This window comes from Mya arenaria, chromosome 5 (assembly GCF_026914265.1).
Source record: "Mya arenaria isolate MELC-2E11 chromosome 5, ASM2691426v1".
Lineage (NCBI taxonomy): Eukaryota > Metazoa > Mollusca > Bivalvia > Myida > Myidae > Mya > Mya arenaria.
The window spans coordinates 3,011,355-3,033,495 of NC_069126.1; the positions used below are offsets into that span (position 1 = coordinate 3,011,355).

The window sequence follows — 22,141 nt, forward strand, 5'->3', positions numbered from 1 at the left end:
TACACTTGAAACCCCTACACTTTAGGCCCCTTCACTGGAGGCCCCTTCACTGGAGGCCCCTATACTTCAAGCCCTTGCACTGGAGGCCCCTTCACTGGAGGCCTCAACACTGGAGGCCCCTACACTTGAGGCCCCTTCACTGGAGGCCCCTACACTTGAGGCCCCTTCACTGGAGGCCCCTACACTTGAGGCCCCTTCACTGGAGGCCTCAACACGGGAGGCCCCTACACTTGAGGCCCTTCACTGGAGGCCCCTACACTTGAGGCCCCTTCACTGGAGGCCCCTACACTTGAGGCCCCTTCACTGGAGGCCCCTGCAATGGAGGCCCCTACACTTGAGGCCCCTACACTAGAGGCCTCAACACTGGAGGCCCCTACACTTAAGGCCCCTTCACTGGAGGCCCCTACACTTGAGGCCCCTACACTTGAGGCCCCTTCACTGGAGGCCCCTGCAATGGAGGCCCCTTCACTGGAGGCCTCAACACTGGAGGCCCCTACACTTGAGGCCCCTTCACTGGAGGCCCCTACACTTGAGGCCCCTTCACTGGAGGCTCCTACACTTGAGGCCCCTTCACTGGAGGCATCAACGCTGGAGGCCCCTACACTTGAGGCCCCTTCACTTGAGGGTAACCATCAAAAGGCCTTGCATATGCTTATTGTTTGTGGGTTCTGCCTGAATGTAATTGCAAAAAAACTTAACTGGATGGCATTTTAGGGGCTTTTGTCACTTAATGTGATAGCTCTTGATGAATTAGATTGATATTCTTGAATGGTCAGTATACTATAACAGTATTATAATTGGATGAAAGTCACAATGTTGGTTTGACCAGGTTGAAAGTTTTTGTTCTCAGCATTTAATTGAAGTGAAAATTACAGTCCATGTATATGTAAATTACAGTAATTGCCTAGCCCAAGGCAACAAGTATTTTGAAATAGTTTGGAAAAGCATTTATTAGTAATCTGTAGAATTACCCATTTACTTTAAATGGAAAATTGAATGAGATATTGCCTAGTTTGATAAAAGTCTGAAAGGCATCATCATACAAAATGAAATGTATAAAGCCTTATCATAGTCATGGTTTTGTTGTCCTTAATGTCAGCATAATACAAACACTTTGTTGGCTGCCACCTTAACTTGTAAATCTTTCAATAAAAAACATGCATGTGTAGCAAGTCTGGCCACTCTGGCAATACTTTCTGTTGTGTTATGCCCCAAGCAGGTCCCGCCACTCTGGCAACACTCTCTGTTGAGATATGACTAAAGGAGGTACCCGCCACTCTGGCAGTACTTTCTGTTGAGATATGACTAAAGGAGGTCCCCACCACTCTGGCAGTACTTTCTGTTGAGATATGACTAAAGGAGGTACCCGCCACTCTGGCAGTACTTTCTGTTGAGATATGACTAAAGGAGGTACCCGCCACTCTGGCAACACTTTCTTTTGAGATATGACTAAAGGAGGTACCCGCCACTCTGGCAACACTTTCTGTTGAGATATGACTAAAGGAGGTACCCGCCACTCTGGCAGTACTTTCTGTTGAGATATGCCCCAAGCAGGTCCCGCCACTCTGGCAGTACTTTCTGTTGAGATATGACTAAAGGAGGTACCCGCCACTCTGGCAGTACTTTCTGTTGAGATATGACTAAAGGAGGTACCCGCCACTCTGGCAACACTTTCTCTTGAGATATGCCCCAAGCAGGTCCCGCCACTCTGGCAGTACTTTCTGTTGAGATATGACTAAAGGAGGTACCCGCCACTCTGGCAATACTTTCTGTTGAGATATGACTAAAGGAGGTACCCGCCACTCTGGCAGTACTTTCTGTTGAGATATGCCCCGAGCAGGTCCCGCTACTCTGGCAGTACTTTCTGTTGAGATATGACTAAAGGAGGTCCCCGCCACTCTGGCAATACTTTCTGTTGAGATATGACTAAAGGAGGTACCCGCCACTCTGGCAGTACTTTCTGTTGAGATATGACTAAAGGAGGTACCCGCCACTCTGGCAACACTTTCTGTTGAGATATGACTAAAGGAGGTACCCGCCACTCTGGCAGTACTTTCTGTTGAGATATGCCCCGAGCAGGTCCCGCTACTCTGGCAATACTTTCTGTTGAGATATGACTAAAGGAGGTCCCCGCCACTCTGGCAACACTTTCTGTTGAGATATGACTAAAGGAGGTACCCGCCACTCTGGCAGTACTTTCTGTTGAGATATGCCCCGAGCAGGTCCCGCTACTCTGGCAGTACTTTCTGTTGAGATATGACTAAAGGAGGTCCCCCTACTCTGGCAGTACTTTCTGTTGAGATATGACTAAAGGAGGTACCCGCCACTCTGGCAGTACTTTCTGTTGAGATATGACTAAAGGAGGTACCCGCCACTCTGGCAACACTTTCTGTTGAGATATGACTAAAGGAGGTACCCGCCACTCTGGCAGTACTTTCTCTTGAGATATGCCCCGAGCAGGTCCCGCTACTCTGGCAGTACTTTCTGTTGAGATATGACTAAAGGAGGTACCCGCCACTCTGGCAGTACTTTCTGTTGAGATATGCCCCAAGCAGGTCCCGCTACTCTGGCAGTACTTTCTGTTGAGATATGCCCCAAGCAGGTCCCGCCACTCTGGCAGTACTTTCTGTTGAGATATGCCCCAAGCAGGTCCCGCCACTCTGGCAGTACTTTCTGTTGAGATATGCCCCAAGCAGGTCCCGCCACTCTGGCAGTACTTTCTGTTGAGATATGCCCCAAGCAGGTCCCGCCACTCTGGCAGTACTTTCTGTTGAGATATGCCCCAAGCAGGTCCCGCTACTCTGGCAGTACTTTCTGTTGAGATATGCCCCGAGCAGGTCCCGCTACTCTGGCAGTACTTTCTGTTGAGATATGCCCCGAGCAGGTCCCGCTACTCTGGCAGTACTTTCTGTTGAGATATGACTAAAGGAGGTACCCGCCACTCTGGCAGTACTTTCTGTTGAGATATGCCTGGAGAAGGTCCCCGCCACTCTGGCAGTACTTTCTGTTGAGATATGCCCCAAGCAGGTCCCGCCACTCTGGCAGTACTTTCTGTTGAGATATGCCCCAAGCAGGTCCCGCCACTCTGGCAGTACTTTCTGTTGAGATATGCCCCAAGCAGGTCCCGCTACTCTGGCAGTACTTTCTGTTGAGATATGCCCCGAGCAGGTCCCGCTACTCTGGCAGTACTTTCTGTTGAGATATGACTAAAGGAGGTACCCGCCACTCTGGCAGTACTTTCTGTTGAGATATGCCTGGAGAAGGTCCCCGCCACTCTGGCAGTACTTTCTGTTGAGATATGCCTGAAGAAGGTCCCCGCCACTCTGGCAATGTCTGCTAGAATTTTGGATCTGCAATGTTTGTGAAATCTTTGGAAGACTGCCTAACTTATGTTCAGAGCATGACACTAGCAGTGACCCGAGACACCTATTTTTTTGACAGGATCACAACAGTCAATTGGATTGACTGGATCTACATATTATTAAAATCACTTTGCCAAAGCTATCATTTTTTTTTTATAATTGTCTTGCCCTTAGTAGTATTAAATAAAATAAACAAATTACAGAACCAATAATTATGCTGTCACGACCTGCCTAGTGTGGTGACATTGATTTGTATGGTTCTCTCTCCAGGCTTAAATTAACACATTGAAGCTTGTCTCCTTTGAAAAATGGTGTGTTCTGGTATTTTAATGATTATCTGATGAGTAAGATCATTATCAGCACTTAATTTTATATGAAGGATCAATGATATAATAACAATATTTTCAAACAAATGGAAAAGAATAACATAAGGGGTGCGTTGATCGGATATTAGTATTGACCACAGAATTTTGTTACACATTTTCACTATAAGGCATTTGTAGACGATGTATTAAAGCCATTTCTCTAAAACGAATCTTTGTTGAAGAACTTAAGCTGAAAAACGAAAGCGGAAAGTTAGCTTTTAATTTTTTTTTATATGAAATGACTACATTTACATACATATACTTTCTTGTAAAATTTGCAGGATTTTTTAATGGGTCACCATTTTATTCGGTGATTCTGCTGGTCACATGATAAAAATGTAATATTGTTAAACCCTGAGGTTTTGTCATGATTTTGTTTATTGGCTAATTTAGCATTCGGCACATGTATAATGTCTAGTATAGAGACTTTGGTGCCAACACTCGAAAGTTGGTATTAATTCCAAAAAAGCAAAAAATAATAAATACTTAATTAAAACTTTCATAAACAATTATTATATTGTGTCATGTTTATTGATACTCGTTGTCAAAAAGCCTTCACATAATAATCTTACTATGAAAAATGACCTGATGACTTTATAGTTTGTATTTATGGCCATCTGTCAAATTATTGGTGGGCTTCTGTATTTATTTCACTTGCAAGGACGTCTTTAATTGGAGAGTGTACAATAGCTCAATAATCCATTTAAAAGAAGTCTCCATATATTTGTTTAAAGGCTTGGTAAGCATTTGTTCAAAGATAAAGTTTATTCAGTCTGAACTGATTAAATTTCACAAACATTTTACAGTGTACATTGATATTTACATGGAGTTTTCATGCCTTAAGCAAGGCGATATCCAAATCTGAATGATAATTGACTTGAATATTTGTATAGAAGCGGTTATAATTACCATATAGTGGACATATTGTTTTGTACTTCTATCGGACATTTATCGCCATAAAAATGGATAATAAAATGAAGGTAAGTCTATTGTATCCATTGTTTTAATGGTGGCTTTTTATGGGCCATTGGATAAATATATGATATCTTGACCTCCAGCCATTTATTTGTAACCAACAGTAATGTACTTCAAGGTGTTTAATTTGAGCAGGAAAATAACTTCATGTCTAAGCGATTGAAGGATGTTTACGTAGCCTTGTACATAAAGGATAGGACCTGAGGTAGTCATGTTTTCTTCCTGGATCAGTTTAAAAACAATACTTTAATTAGGACCTGCCTGAAAAAAATCATGTTGTATACATTTATAAAAAGTGAGTACATTTGCAATGACATTGGCTACGAATGAACTATAATATTTTTGTGACTAGGAATATGGATTACTTTGTCATGCGTTGAAGTATGTGTCATCGTTCGGCTCACAATCACTCTTTCGTTTCTGATAAAAACCATATAAACAACTTTGGTTGTGGAGTTTTCAAACTTTGTATTTACATTGGTCATGGTCAGTAGATGACCCCTATTGATTTTGGGGTCATATGTCAAGGTCATTTTGCCCTTTACTAGAAAAATTGGTGCCCCAGACATTTGCAGGATCCTTTCATTAAAAACATAATAGGTAGACTAGCTGCTCTTTTATTTCCTCCATGTTCCGAGACTATGATATATTTACCACATATGAACAATTGTATAACTATATCATTAAAATATTTATATTCTGTTGATCAATGTCAATAAATCAAATGATGTAAATTGATTGAATAATGTTAATTGATTGAATGATGTAAATTGATTGAATAATGTTAATTGATTGAATGATGTAAATTGATTGAATAATGTTAATTGATTGAATGATGTAAACTGATTGAATAATGTTAATTGAATGAATGATGTAAACTGATTGAATAATGTTAATTGATTGAATGATGTTAATTGAATGAATAATGTTAATTGAATGAATTCATGTGAATTGTGAATACTGTTAATTGATTGAATGATGTAAACTGATTGAATAATGTTAATTGAATGAATGATGTAAACTGATTGAATAATGTTAATTGATTGAACGATGTAAACTGATTGAATAGTGTTAATTGAATGAATGATGTAAATTGATAGAATGATGTGAATTTAAATTGATTGAATGATGTAAATTGATTGACTGGTGTAAATTGATTGAATGGTGTGAATTGATTGAATGATGTGATTGTGAATTCATAGAATGCATGCGGTGAATTGATTGAATTATGTAATTTCATAGAATGATGTAAATAGAGAGAATGATGTGAAACTGATGGAATGATGTGAAACTGATAGAATGATGTAAATAGAGAGAATGATTTGAATTGATTGAATGATTTAAACTGATAGAATGATGTGAAACTGATGGAAGGATGTGAGTATATTCAAAAGACAAAGGTCCTTGACATTGTATTATTGTATAGTCATTGAAAGAATGTTTGTACAGCTTTAGTTTTCACTGTGAGGTAAATACTTAATAAATCTAAATTCCGCAAGTTAACCTTAACTAATCCAATTTGGATTATGGTGACAGACGGTTTATTTGTATGACTGACTTTTGTTACGACCAGACTAAAACTAATAAGTTTATTTTTTTGTGAGAATTTTTTCACCATGTAATTGCATTATTGGATTAGAAGGCATTCAATGACTTATTGCTTACATGTATTTGGTAAGTTTGTTGTAAACTATTATAAAAGCAGATTGTTTTGGTGTAATGCATTATTGTTTTTTACAATTTTGTAAAAAATTACTGATATTCTTTTGGGGCGACTCTGTAAGATATAACGAGGCACATTATCTACAAACCTTGGTCTTTATTTTTGAGAATTTTGTTTATTCATTGTGACATTTGTCTTCAGTTAATGTATTCAACAATGGCAAGATGGTTGTTGATGTAAATCTGCCCTACATTTTTTTATGTGCCAGGAAGTTTCATGCACACCATAACTAGTTTCTTCTAAGGGAAAGGGACTTACTTGAGTGTCATTTAGCTTACATCACATTCTGCATATTTAACCTTTAAATGTCATGAAGTTTAATATTATATGATTCAGGAGGCTGTATTATTATGATTGAAACCGAGCAAGGAATTAAAACAGTATGGTACTACTTTTGGAATCTTGGAGGTCTGAATTTTAAATAGCTCATTAGGATTCTTGATAAAATAGCTGTCTGATATCAGATAAACATCCAGCACCCAAAGGCATTAGAAAACTTGGTGCAAGATACAAGAATCTTCATTTAAAATTGGGTATATGCTGACAAGAAATAATAGCTCAGTTAGCTTTTTTTCAACGAACCCTGATCCTCTTTGCTTATTCAGCTATTATTTCTTGTAAGCAAAAATAAGCTGTTTTTCAACGAATATTATGTATGGGCTAAAAAAGTTTTCATTCCAAGTATATCTTGCCCCATCAGGACAGACGAGAGGTGGCAGTGACTGTATCAGTCACTGCCACCTCTCGTCTGTCCTCTCGTCTGTCCAGCAGTGATAGACTCGGGCGTGCAGGCCTCATCCTTCCTCTCTTCCCTCCCTTTCTCACCTTGAGGTTCTACGTGCCAGATCTCACTTTAATTACCAAGTCAATCATTTCCTGACTAGTTGGCTCTCTCTTAGACAGGTGTGCTATAAAAAAAACTCCCAGCATTCATTTCACTTTCATCTCCAGTCCTTTTATATTTTTTCTGGCTTTAAAGATGGTAATTTTGTTTGTGTGGGTTTCATAATCTTGGATTTGGGCAATTTAATTAAAGCTTCTGGGGCTTTTATGTGTAGGTGTAAATACATCGGGCTAAGATAGTAGTTGTGAAGCTGAATCATTAAAAGTCGATCAAGATTATATGATTTTTTTTTACAGCTAACCAAAATATATTGACTAATTATTTCATAAATGTTTACTTGGTAGTTGATTTTCAATATTTTTGGTGCGATCGTGTCAAAAATGTTTTAGCATCATTTTGTGAAGTCATTTATATTTCTTACTAGTTTCAATGGTTGTGATTTACACTCCCTCTATTTACATTATAGTTTCTTACTTCACAGGTAAATTGCTTTCCATTTGCGTGAGGACATTTATTTTAGTGACCTGATAGAATGTAAAATGGAAATAAATTGATTCTGCCTCAGTCAGAAATTAACTTTAAGGCACTGACCTTTGCAGCAGACTGGGAGATAGTGTTACAGTTTTTGTACTGAAATAACTACTCTGAAGTTGAAATATTCAGAATATTTCAGTGTAGACAAAATATTTCACAGGATAAATGCATGATATCGGCATTCCTAGTGAACTAGTGCATCTATGTGTAGTTTAAAATGTGGAGGCATTCCATCTCAAATATCTCACTTGGACTTTGGAATTTCGAAAATATACAACAATTCTTCCTTATTTAATGTATTGGAATTTTACCTATTAAATGACAACAAAATCAAGAACGGATATTCCAGTTGTAACAGGTTTGTAGCTTTATAATTATGTTCAACAGCTGCTGCACGATATCAGTAATAATCACATAAATAAAACATATATATAGAATCAGTGGTGCCAGAATATAAAATTATATATATATGTACCATGTATTGTGGAGTTACTGAGATATCTTGCTCAGTGGTAACATTTTCCTATGTTTGCTTCAGTGTTCTGTTATGCAAGGACTTAATAACATCAATAGACACCTGATGATGCAGCTGTGACAAAAAACAGCCAGTTTTCAGCTTTCAAATATGTGTAAGGGTATTCATCACTTTCAGTGATATGCTCATTGGAAAAAGAAAGAAAAAACTACAACAGAGTGATCATCTTTTATGGATTGGTTTGACTATTAAGTTGAGATGTGCCTCAGGTCTACTCAGATTCCCAGTTTTATAACCGTTGAGTGCTACCTGCAGGATTTGGGCTTATCAGCTCTTTAATCTCGAAGCATCTGGGTCTAAATGGTGTCTGTTGTTTCTGTGTTGTTGGCTTCTTGCACTGAACTGCCTTCTCATCCTGGAACTTTCTGATAAAGGAATAGTTTTGTTTCATGTAAGTTAAATATTTTTTGTTTTTATCTGGTTTGTATGTCATAGCCTTGGTGATGAGTCATTGTGTAGAATCGCCAATGTTATGGGAAAAATTTGCATATAAAATTGTGATTGTTAACAATCATATTGACTATGACATATGAAATGTTCCAATTTACTCTGGATAAAATATTTTTTGAGTAATGTGTCCAGATTTAGATTGTCATAAAAGGGTGACTGTCAAATGCATAAGCGCCTCTACTAGAGAAAATGAATGTAGTTGTAATATTAAAAAGTAGAGCAAGTTATATATAAACAGATTGCATATCTTGTTTATTAACCAGGTTAATAGTGAAACCTGGTTATTAGAATGACAAACATCATTGTTCGGGCGGGCTGGGGGCCGGGCAGCGTCAAACTCATCTATGAAACTGAATAAGTTCAGTAAGGGTTGACATAATAAATTATCTTGACTAAAAATAGGAAAACCGTTGAAGCTGAATAACTTTAGTTAGGGTTGACATATCGTGACTAAACTTGGTATAAAGGAAGAGTTTATGGATACCTTTCATTGAATTGCGTTTCAGGTCCCTAGGGTCAAGGTCACTGTTACCAAAGAATAGAAAAACAGACACAGGCTGAAGTTCTTCTGTCAATCATTGAAAATCTGGTTTCGTCGCATTGCGGTGTTTCTTGTTGTTTTTAATCTAATTATTCATGATTCTTCATGAAGTGAATAATTGCACTGTACTAAAAGTTCAAAATTAGCCTCAATAAGCTTGCAATACTTACAAAAAGACATTTAAAAACATACCTTGATTCTGTAATAAATTGCAACAGTGTATAAAAGTATAAATAAATAGTTTGTATAGTATACTTGTGAATAAGTTCTGACCAATCACATTTATAAAAATCCACAGCGTGCTTGAAAATCTGTCTGTAATGAAGTTAAATTTAAGAATTAGTTTCATCTCATTCATTGAAATTCTGTAAAATATATCAATTATGTCTTCAAATCAATCAAAACTTGGCAAAAAATTAGGCTATGATAGTTTTTAAACAGATTTTCGTGACATTTTGTGGCTTTTTGATGTTTTTCACACTTAAGTTGTACCCTTCCAGCGTGGTTGCAGGCAGGTTCAACATACAAATGTTGTCTATATCATGAGCCATTGATGGGGCAGCAACACATATGGTAGCTCTTACCGGCAGAGTTAATTATCAATGGAATTTGTGATTGTTTTATGGATACCCCTGTAGTTAATTAGGGCAACTCCTATTGCATTAATAAGTGGCCTGGGTGATAATGCTCTGTATATGCGGCCTTTTTTGTTCTTATTAGTCCCAGATTAAAAAGTCATTACACCTTGAATGTCTCAGATGTTTGTAAGATATTCTGACTTGGTGTTTCCAAGGTTCTGTTGACCTGATAGGCATGTCATGCGAGTTTAATGGTCATGTGTCCAGGCTCTGGGAGAGTAATTCTAGGAGTTTCATTGGGCTGATTAGTTATTCCAGTGAGACCAATAAACTATCTGAGACAATGGAGGATTATTTTGGTTTGTCTTGTTCCATTCCTCAAACAGCAGATTTGACCAGCTTAGTTCATGACAATGGACATTACTCCCTATTGTCTCCTGGAAATTTGAAGGAAAAGTAATACCATGGCAATAAATTTGGGTTTAATATGAGGTCTGAAAACAGCGCCAATGTGATTACTAGATTGTTGTCTTTAATTTCAAAACAGAATTGATTCTTTCAGTTGGTCATTCCAGGAAAATAGGAACATTGTTGATTCATGAAGGAAAACGGTGCATTAAGTTTGCTTATAATAAATTGGAACCGTGATATAGGTGAAGAAAAAATGGATTTTTATGCAAAATTGGTTCAACTGTTGTTGTTTTTGCTGACAGTAATTGTTAGTCTCGGTACTTGTTTGCATTTTCAGGGGTTGATGCAAGATTGCACCAAACTATATTAAAACATCAAAGGCTTTGGAACCTTCTGCCTTTAAACCCATGAAATTCTACTTCATTTAAACCTTTGACTTTTTGTCCATCTTTGTGACAAATGCTGGATTTAGTGACAAAGTAATTATATACTTCAACTACGAAATGTTTACCTGATGGTTACCAGAGTTGCTGATTGTTTAAAAAAAAGAGAGACAGTCACTGAAATGTGCCTCAACTGACAGTAAATGTAAGAAATGGTGGTTTTACACAGCTGGTCTGTTGGATTGATGGTTATGGAATAATTTTCTCTAATAATCACATTCTTGAAGAATAGCTCTGGAGTATTTATATGTGAGGAACATAAAGATGTATGTAGGCATTCTCTCTCATGTGCAGAGGGTCATAACAGACAATGTAGATTATTTATCAGATTATTTTCCTGAAAGCTGTGTGTCTTTATGATCTATCTTGTACTTTTCTGCTATTGATTTGGCTGCTTGGCATCAGGTATGGGAATCGGTTCATGATTTCGCAGCATGGCACCTGGTACAGGCTTTGTTTTCATGATAACAACTTACAAGTGGGATGTGTTTTCCCATTGTATATAGACAGGTTATCATTCCTGTAAACTCTCTCCAGTTATCAGTCCTGTAAACTTTCTCGAGTTACGATTCTCTGTTCCCGTAAACTCTCTCCAGTTATAATTCCTGTAAACTCTCTCCAGATATAATTCCCATAAACTCTCTCCAGTTTTAATTCCTTTTAACCCTCTCCTATTTAAATTCCTGTAAACCCTCTCCTGTTTTAATTCCCATAACCCTCGCCAGTTATAATTTTTCGTTAAATCTCTTCAGTTATAATTCCCGTTAAATCTCTTCAGTTATAATTTTCGTAAACTCTCTCTAGTTATAATTCCCGTTAAAACTCTCCAGTTATAATTCCTGTAAACTCTCTCAGTTAACATTCCCATAAACTTTCTCCAGTCATAATTCCTGTAAACTCTCTCCAGTTATAATTCCCTTTAAATCTCTCCAGTTATAATTCCCCGTAAACTCTCTCCAGTTATAATTCCTGTAAACACTCTCCAGTTATAATTCCCGTAAACCCTCTCCAGTTATCATTCCCATAAACTCTCCAGTTATAATTTGTGATTGTTTTATGGATACCCCTGTAGTTAATTAGGGCAACTCCAATTGTATTAATAAGTGGCCTGGGTGATAATGCTCTGTATATGTGGCCTTTTTTGTTCTTATTAGTCCCAGATTAAAAAGTCATTACACCCTGAATGTCTCAGATGTTTGTAAGATATTCTGACTTGGTGTTTCCAAGGTTCTGTTGACCTGATAGGCATGTCATGCGAGTTTAATGGTCATGTGTCCAGGCTCTGGGAGAGTAATTTTAGGAGTTTCATTGGGCTGATTAGTTATTCCAGTGAGACCAATAAACTATCTGAGACAATGGAGGATTACTTTGGTTTGTCTTGTTCCATTCCTCAAACAGCAGATTTGACCAGCTTAGTTCATGACAATGGACATTACTCCCTAATTGTCTCCTGGAAATTTGAAGGAAAAGTAATACCATGGCAATAAATTTGGGTTTAATATGAGGTCTGAAAACAGCGCCAATGTGATTACTACGATTGTTGTCTTTAATTTCAAAACAGAATTGATTCTTTCAGTTGGTCAGTTATAATTCCCGTAAACTCTCTCCAGTTAGAATTCCCGTAAACTCTCTCCAGTTATCATTCCCGTAAACCCTCTCCAGTTATCATTCCCATAAACTCTACAGTTATAATTTCCATAAACTCTCTCCAGTTATAATTCCCGTAAACTCTCCAGTTATAATTCCCATAAACTCTCCAGTTATAGTTTGCATAAACCCACTCCAGTTAAAATTCCCGTGAATATACTCACTCCAGTTGTCATTCAAAAAAACTCTCTCCAGTTATCAATCCTGTGAACTCCTAGAAAATGTGCTTCTAAGCTTGATTATTGTAAAATATTTAAATGCTCCTTTGATGTTGATTTATGTTATGTTGGATAGGTATTAAGCATTCCTTCCGATAGAGAATCTTCTAACAGGGTTCATTTGAAAGTATAATAATGATAGCAATTTAGATAATGCTAGGTTTTCAGCTTTTATGCCAGTTATAAGATGTTGATTAAATTGAACAGATTCACCATCTCTTGATAAAACAATACAAAGAAGTTTACATGGTTTTTCTTATATTTTCAGTTAAGCATTGAAAATCAAGGAGTCAAGCAGTCGCCATGGCGCTGCATGGCCCAGCCTCAGTGTTAGACCGTCGTGGGAGAGAACCGACATCACACGTGATCCGTGACCGACTGACGCGGCATCAGAGCCCCTCTTGTCTGGAGAACCGTTACAGCTATACTAGTAGCGAGGACGGCGACGATATTAGCCACCGTATTTCACAGCCATACAGGACAAGCTTCAGTGCGGTTTCTACTCTGGTTAGGACCAAACGTGACCGAAGTAGGTCCAAGAGTCCATGTGCTTCAAGCTTGAAAGGAAGTGATAGGAGTAGGTCAAAGAGTCCGGGGGCTCGTAAAAACAAGCATGTGACTTATGATGAAAGGGTTGTGATACGAGATTCAGACTCTAGTAGCGTGACAAATCTGTCCGATTGTGACTTGCATGAAACATCTGGTCATTATTCAGAGAGTGGTTCTTCACTGAGCACAGACATGTCGGGATCTAGTCCTAGGGATTATTCCTCCCAGTTGCGGGAGCTGTCCCAGCAGATTGTGCGGGAGTACTCGCATGGGAGCGAGTCTGAAAACCAAAGCCCAGTGTTATCTAGTCATAGCAAAAATCAAAACCATGCCAAAGCCAGCACACCAAATGGGACTGCAAGAAAGTCAGACAATGTTGATTTGGGGGGCAAAAGGCCAAAGGAGCCCTTGCGTATTCAGAATGGCGGTGATAGAAATAAAAGAATAATTGTGCAAGATGATTATGATCACGAACGCAGTATAAGTTATAGGGCTGCAATTAAGAGCAATTATTCTGACGAAATAAAGCAACAGGCAGAAGCAGCTGTGCAAGAGTACTCATCACGGAAGGAGGAACAAAGCTCTCCAGCAGTGGAGGTAAAAACAGTGAGGGAGAGGAGGAATTCTTTACCTCATGAGGTTGAGCCAGAGGAAAGTAGCAAACTGACCCAGTCGAAGAGGTCAATCAGTTCAAGTATTGGCAACTTCTTCAGGCGGCTATCCCCACATTTAGGGCGTAAAAGTAAAAAGGGTAACCTGTCTAATGCAAGTTCTCAGAGCCTGTCACATGGTGATGATTTGGACTCTTCATTTCATAGGCATGGTAGTTCTAGTAGCCTACAGAGGGGAAAATTGAGGAGGTCCTTTATGAAACTTATTGGTAAATCACCGAAGAAGGGCAACAAGTCATTAAATAAATCTGAAAACTCTATTGATGATCTAAATCAGTCTAATACCAGCAAAGAGGAAACATCGAGAACAACTCCAAAGTCTGATTTATACATGAAATCCATACAACAGTCTTCCAAGGCTGACAAAGACATTTATCACAAGTTCAAAGAGCGGCAGACATCCCCACGCCAACAAGGGGAGAGAATTGAGTCGTCCAGGTCGAGGGCGGTAAAAGCTTCAAGTGTTACCTTCTCTGGAGTACAAGACGTTAGACCAGTCCCCCAGCAAAATGGAGTTAAATCTGTGTCAGCAGAAGCTCTGGACTTAACTGAGCACACACCGTCCCCAGACTTGCTGAGCGGTAGGAGAGTGCTGGGGCCTGTACGGGCACTGGTACGTGATGCCCAAATGGACGCAATATCGGGCGATTCAATTGGAGATTGCTCAATTGACCCTAATCTTACAGGTATGATATATATAAGAATGCTGTTAAGATATCTATTTATATATATATGATCATTTCTGTGTCAGCAAAGAATGAAATTATGTTATCTTATAGAAGGGAGCTAACTCTGTACATACTGCCATTCAAAAATGTTTAAATGTTTATAAGTTACCTCCCTTATGAGAGGCTATGGAAATACTATTTGAGGATGGCTAATATTTACTGTTCAACCATTTAAAGCATGCATGCTAAGATAACTTTTAAGATGCAAAGCCTGAAAGGTCATAGTTATACTTTGTGTTAATATATTAGGATTGTGCAACAGCTTGAAGAAGTTCAATATTATTTTGAAGGAAAGTAATGCTTGGATCAAACATATGCCTTCAGGCCACACCAAATTAATGTTTCATTCCTCCGATTTTTGCTCAAAAAAATTGGAGCGGGCAAGCGAAAAAAAGTAAAAAATACAATTTTGTCAGTTTTCATAAAACCAGAAGCGAGCGCAGAGCGAATTTGTTTTTCTTATACCGGTAATCAATATAAATTATAAAATAAGAAAGATAGTTCATTAAAATTGCCCTTAAACCCATTTGAATGCAACTTGAACTGAACCTCTAAAGGACATTGGAAAAATGTCTGAATTCATACTATTTATTCATCCAAATTTAGTACACACATTATATGGATAAACCAAATTTTTAATATAATTAAAACATGCTTTAAGTATGACTATCATTCATAATAAAAAATAACACTGCTTTTAGTAAAAAGTATGAAACGACTTATATAAATCTACTTGAATAACTTTAACATCATTTCCAACTGTATCAAGACATTACGATTGATTTCGAATGTTTGAAAAATTATGTTTTACACTGGTTTCATCAAATATCAGACTCCATTATATATACATTTAAAAAAAATTGACTTAATTTCGTTTTGATTATCACAGTATATGCAATGGCATTTGATTCTGGAAATGAAAAGTACATGGGTATGACTATGTTCAGAGTACTTTTATGGTCAGTGAGATGTTTTTATAATCCTTGATTATACTGTAAAAGAAAATAGAAATTAAGGTGATAATCATAGGTTAAGCTTACCTATTTTTTGGTGTATCCTGACCAGTGTTGATATACTACTTGTGTAAAGATATTTATCTAAAACTGTTTTGTCAGAATTTTGGTCAAAAATGACTTTGACATCAATTTGGACCAAACAATGAACCATGTTCCTGATACTTTAAGGTGTCTTCTTCAGCATCGACGTTATAAGGTAAAATTCTGGTCACTTATAATGTATTATGACTTGACTCAAAGAATACTTAATCGAGTCACTGTTCATCATTCCGATTTTCATCCAAAAAGAATCACATATAACACAATATTATAACTACCAGTGTCAGATCATGTTTAATTGCAAAATTATTGATTCAATTAATGATCCCTTTGTGCATGAGACGATGAACAATGACTTCCAGTATGGTCAAAACACATATATTGTTAAAAATATTCGAGCCACAGTGTTTATACCGGATTTATTGAAACCAATGCTAAACCGATCGATATACAGTATAAATCACCAAGCGTTGGTTACTTCCCTTTACAAAAACACTTTAACTAGCATAGAAAAGTAATAATTGATTTTTTTTTCAGCTATTGAAAAAAATTATGACAAAAAAATGTGGTTGCGATAAAAGATAGTTGGAAGGCACACAATTTTTTTTTTTTTTTTTACATTTTCAAAAAAATAGGAGCGGAAAATCCGCGGAATGAAACATGAATTTGGTGTGGCCTAAAGATCATTTCTTGCAGAGCTCTTTTCCAAGCCATGGAATTCAAAGGTCAAGGTTATAAAATAGAGATTACATAGATAAAAGTTTCTCCATTTTCTCATAAAACACTTTGATGTCATGGTCATCATACTTTTTCTAGCATTCTGCCGAGTGAGTTAAAAACCATTAATTTAATTTAATCTATGAGCAGGCTATTAAAAATACTTAAAAGTGATGAAAAATAAATCACTTACTTATTATTTAAATTACAATAATTTATACCCAAAATTGATATATATATTAATTGTATACTGTATGACAGTTTAATAATTCAATAATTTAAAATTACTGCAAACAAAATATTTTAGTGAGTATTTTTGTTTTTACCCCAAAAAACAGCCATCTAATTCATCTAATTCAGACTTAAAACCAAACATACTTTATTAACTTAGTCTGTAGTTTACGCCCAACATTTTCATACAGCTGAGGCATTTTCTTACAGGCAAGAAACATCTTTCAGACTTGTTGTGTTGCAGTTATGATTGTGGTACATACCCATGACTAGTTCAGGATGTGAGATATCAGTAATGTAGATGTTATCATTCTGCTGATAAGCATTCAGGCATGCTGTGGAAGGATTCCATATTGCCCTGGTGAAACAGTTCATGTACCGTACATGGGACTCCAGGGGGTGCTACAAAACTGTATTAAAAGCTTTACAAGGATTTGAGTACTTGATATGTTATTGCATAAACATATCACTTCTGACAGATGCTTTTGACTGCTTCTATGAACATGTCAAAGAGTGATTGATGACATTTCCTTCGTTATTGATATATCAGGAATCAGTGAATGTTGTGTGACCTGAGCATTGGTAGAGTTTTTTCAGGGTCAACAAAGAGCATGTATTTCTTTAAAAGGGCATGACCATAATGTGACACTGTTAACACTTCCCTCAAAGGTCACCCTGAAACATCTACTACAAGCTTAACTTAGCATCCATTAGAATTGCATCTTAACTCCACATAACCTCCATTCCCATATGAACTGTCATTGGTTTAAATGACTGGCCTTTAATTAACGTATTTTTTTTTTTTTTTGGTTCTTTGAGAAAATGACCTTTTCCTTTATAGAGAACCTTCTGATTAGGAGCATTAAATTGGGCAGCACAGCATATTTCCTGTGTGTGAAAAGGCAGTACAGCATGACACTGTGGTTAAGGGCCTAAAAGAAACACTCCATGTTTACTAGTATTAGAATTTATGTAGAAAAAAAGCTTGTATTGTCATGGCCTTTGTGTTGCTGTCACGTTGGTATTGGCGCCGTCAGCAACGATTTTCATTTAAAAACTTGAACCTTGGCCATAACTCAAAAACATTTCAAGATATTCAAATAAAACTTGATACAGACGTTGCCAGAGAAAATACAAACATGTAAAGCAAGGCCGATGATTTGGGGCATTAATTATACTTCAGCTATGCCCCTTTTCCACTAAAAAAACACACTTCACCAACAAGCAATGGCCATTTGCTCGCTCTGCAGTGCTATTGTTATTTTTTTCTGCAATAACAGTTTGGCAAAACCTTGAGGGTTGTTTGGAGAATAAAAGATAAAGGAATGAATGGGAAAACAATCAGCAGCTCTGTTGTTTCCTTACATTTAAATTTATTACACCATGGAAGGAAAAATTGCAACAAATACGCCATTACCTGGTGAAGTATTTTTGGCTCAAAAAACCTTGCTCTTAGATTTTTGCTTTTGTTTCCGCCTAGAATAGTTGGGCATATATTATGTTTTCAAAAAATCTTTATGGCATAATATAGCTTACAATTCTGATACAAAATTACTATTGTTATGCAGCGTGTTTTTGCAGGCCATGATCAACCTTTGTATCTTAATAACTATATTTGAAATAGACTTTCACCTGTGAAAATACTGATACAGAATTTGATGCCTCCAGTCTGTACAACATTCCATTGGCTTTTCCATGCACATGTCTGCAGTCTGTGAATCACAATACATGGGCTGATGCAATTACCTGAGAAAGCCTGCTATGTCTCATATGTGGAATTGCAATACAGTGTTATGTTCCTAAATTTACAGATGAACTTAAGTTTGTTTGGCGTAAAGCACTTGGATCTATTACATCTGGCAAGCCATCTTGTTTGTTTACAGAGAACATATCTGTTGTGTGAGTGAGCCCTTGGTGAGTCCCCCAACATTCCATCTGCATATGCTCTGTATAACAGCATTTTATGAGCTGTGTCACACTTTGGTCAAGGTGCAAGATCTGGACAAAGTGCAGCAAACGGCCTGAGGCATCCCTCATATTCCGGTAATGCTCCTTTCTGAGGGGTTGAAATAAGCACAAGCCCGCCAGCCATGCTGGTTGCATTCACCAGCATCTTGAGTCAGAGTTCCAGACTCAGGCTCAAAAAACCTAATTCTCGTTTTAAAATATCTAAAGTGTTACTAATTTTGACAAAAGATGTGTGATCGTAGAACAGATTATTCCTGGACAGAGAAGGCAATTTTTACCATATCTTTTCGTATAATAACATTTTTGCAACAAAATTATAAGTTTGCTTTTCTGATTCTGAGTCCCAAGAATTTCATGTATACGGCCAAGAGGGCTAATGTAAACTGTCTGTATTTCAAATACTATACACTTGTTTTTACAGATAGTTATGTAGGAAGTCAATTGTAGACTTCAATAAGCTTGCATAAGTCTCTTGTCATTTTCTTTTGTCAATGACAGGATCAGATTAATACTGTGCTCTTGTAATTTCATACAATAGTTTTACAATAAATTGTGTCACATAAAAATGGACAGCCATTTCCAGCCAGTCTCAGAATGGAATTGTTTGACAGAGATTTATTTCCAGGCAGTCTTTGTATGCTCCTGATTTATTGACCATGGGCACATTAACACACATGTTACTCCACAACAATCACTGGCGATAATGGACTGGAATTGCTGCTTGTATTGTGGTAACTCAATCTAGCACATTGATTACCGATTGTGTTGTCACCTCTCACAGGTGTTTTTATTTCTCTAATTTTTCAAGTCTAGGGAATTTTACTTTTTATTCCAGGAATTACTTTGCAATCATTACTAAGGATTGATGGTTGGTTTGAGGACATTGATTATTTATAGCTGCGGGCTTAGATCAAAGTATTCCTGTGATGAATCAGACCCACATTTCTTTTTTTCCAGTATTGCAATATGTGGCGGAATGGGCTTGTGCAAGGGGAAAAAACTGAACCTATTGTATTTCTGTATAGCAACTTATGATATCATAAATCATTCTTGATTTGATTATATATTTGTCTGTGGGGAAATGAAAAAAATCCTGATATTTTGCAAATTGTTCCTTTTTTAGGTCAGAACTTCTTCTTTTACTAGACCATTATTGTTCAATGGTGTCTGCTCTCCACTTGCAGATGGCTATATCAGTATTTCTTGAGAGCGTACAATCACTCAGTCCTCATATTTCATTTCCTGGGTGACTGTAAGATCACCACACCCAATCTTATAATGAATGTTATTGCCCTCCTTCTGAGTAAAACACTTCAACAGCTAATCATGCATTTCTCCATGAATTATTTATAATCTCTGGGGGCAAAACAACACTACAGCAAATAGCCACATTCTTGGACCAAGATAATATCTTGTGGAAACAGCAGGCCACTACCAGGTGATTCTATGAGAGTTAAATTGTCTTGGAAACAGGAATATTTAGTAGGCCAGTGGTGGAGCTAGCAAGCTGAAGCATTTTTCCTTTTTTTCTGAGTTTGTTAACTGGAGTTATTGATTCCAGAATTCTTCAGTGACTGAGCCTACCAATATTGTTTTTTGTTGTTATACCAATGTGAGTTCTACTGATTTCAGTTCTCTATGCTCTGCAGAGCTCACTATTAATCCAGAGTCAATTAAGCCCAGAATTGTGTGTTTTTCTAGGGTGTGAACTAACACTTATGATGGAGAGTTGTTGCACAATAATATGTGCAATTGCTGAATGATGCATTTGAGAGTTGTGACGCCCTCCTGGAATTTCATGTTCATATACTCCCGGTGCGTGTTCCTGAAGGATACATTGAACATTGATTTACTTATAAACGTGCAATTTAATTGAATTTGGATATCTGGCCAGGTTTTCAGGATTGTTTTAAAGGATTTTATAATTGGAATTGTAGAATTACACTGTGATTCATTAGTTGAAGCATTTGAATACAGATTGTACGCACAGGAAGTAATAGTGGCATGGAATTTCATATGTGTTTAACCCAGTGAGTCAGCACACTATTTAAGTGTTATCATATGGATATTAATGCTGTTTTACATGTTCAAAACATTGATTTTGTTGGTCAAGAACAAATTTTGAAATATGAGTGGATTTTAGAGTTATACTTCTTATTGAAATTGGAACTTTTCTTAAGACGTGAATCATGGGTTTAATGCGAAGCAAGTTCTCCCGTGGGAAACAGGGGAAGGGGAGTCCAGAGAGCAGTGGGGAGGTCAAGGTTGAGGGTCCGGAGGTCAACCCTGGGTTACATGGGGAGACAAGCCTGGAAGGTTCCCACGCTGGCGGGAATGCTGGTGCCAAAGGTAGGGATTAGAGTGCCAGTTTGAATGAATATTGGCCTTGATGGATGTACGTTGCTTTTTACCTTGTCCATTGAGGTTGAGTTGAGTTGAGATATTGTCAATGCAATGACAATTATTATCTTTTGTTGAAGTTATAAATCGTGAATTGAAAAACCTACATTGTAAGCCAAATTTTGTAAATTGTGTTAAGGTATAACACTAGATCTTGAACTCAAGCTCACAATGACATCAGTCAGTCATGTGAAAGGTCCTTACACTATGTTCCAGTTACTTGTTGAGTGTATGTAAAATGAAGTATATTGTTTGCATCCCTTTGTTGTGGATTGAAAGGGTAAAGAAACTTATATGCTTGCAGTATACAATCTCATATGTAAGGGGTATACAAGCTCATCTACAGGGGGTATACAAACTCATCTACAGAGGGTATACAATCTCATCTACAAGGGGTATACAATAACATCTTCAAGGGGTATACAATCACATCTTCAAGGGGTATACAATCTTCTCTACAAGGGGTATACAATCTCATCTTCAAGGGGTATACAATCTTCTCTACAAGGGGTATGCAATCTCATCTTCAAGGGGTGTACAATCTTCTCTACAAGGGGTATACAATCTCATCTTCAGGGGGTATACAATCTCATCTACAGGGGGTATACAATCTCATCTTCAAGGGGTATATAAACTCATCTACAGGGGGTATACAATCTCATCTACAAGGGGTATACAATAACATCTTCAAGGGGTATACAATCACATCTTCAAGGGGTATACAATCTTCTCTACAAGGGGTATACAATCTCATCTTCAAGGGGTATACAATCTCATCTTCAAGGGGTATACAAACTCATATGTAAGTGGTATACAATCTCATCTGTAAGGGGTATACAATCTCATAGGTAAGGGGTATACAATCTCATAGGTAAGGGGTATACAATCTCATCTGTAAGGGGTTTACAATCTCCTCTACAAGGGGTTTTACAAGCTAAGCTACAGGGATATACAATCTCATTTACAAGGGGTATACAAGCTCATCTGTACGGGGTATACAAGCTCATCTACAGGGCGTACACAACTTCATATGTAAGGGGTATATAATCTCCTCTACAAGGAGTATACTATCACATAGGTAAGGGGTATACAAACTCATCTGTAAGGGGTATACGATCTCATCTACAAGGGGTATAAAAACTCATCTACAGGGGGTATACAAACTCATCTGTAAGGGGTATACGATCTCATCTACA

General features: G+C 37.4%; 1 protein-coding gene across 5 annotated transcripts in view; it reads left to right on the forward strand.

Moving 5' to 3' along the window:
- The window catches only part of LOC128233989 (uncharacterized), a 61,902-nt gene that overhangs the window by 17,302 nt on the left and 22,459 nt on the right, over positions 1–22,141 (forward strand). The window contains exons 1-2 of one of the 5 annotated variants that reach the window (XM_052947902.1): positions 4,544–4,707; positions 12,895–14,532. In XM_052947902.1, coding sequence (XP_052803862.1) covers positions 12,930–14,532 — 1,603 coding nt within the window. In that variant the 5' untranslated portion in view covers positions 4,544–4,707; positions 12,895–12,929. Of the gene's footprint in view, positions 1–4,543; positions 4,708–4,907; positions 4,998–8,028; positions 8,162–8,464; positions 8,730–12,894; positions 14,533–22,141 lie in introns of those variants that run through there. The other 4 variants (XM_052947907.1, XM_052947906.1, XM_052947904.1 and 1 more) reach the window with 4 other exon arrangements.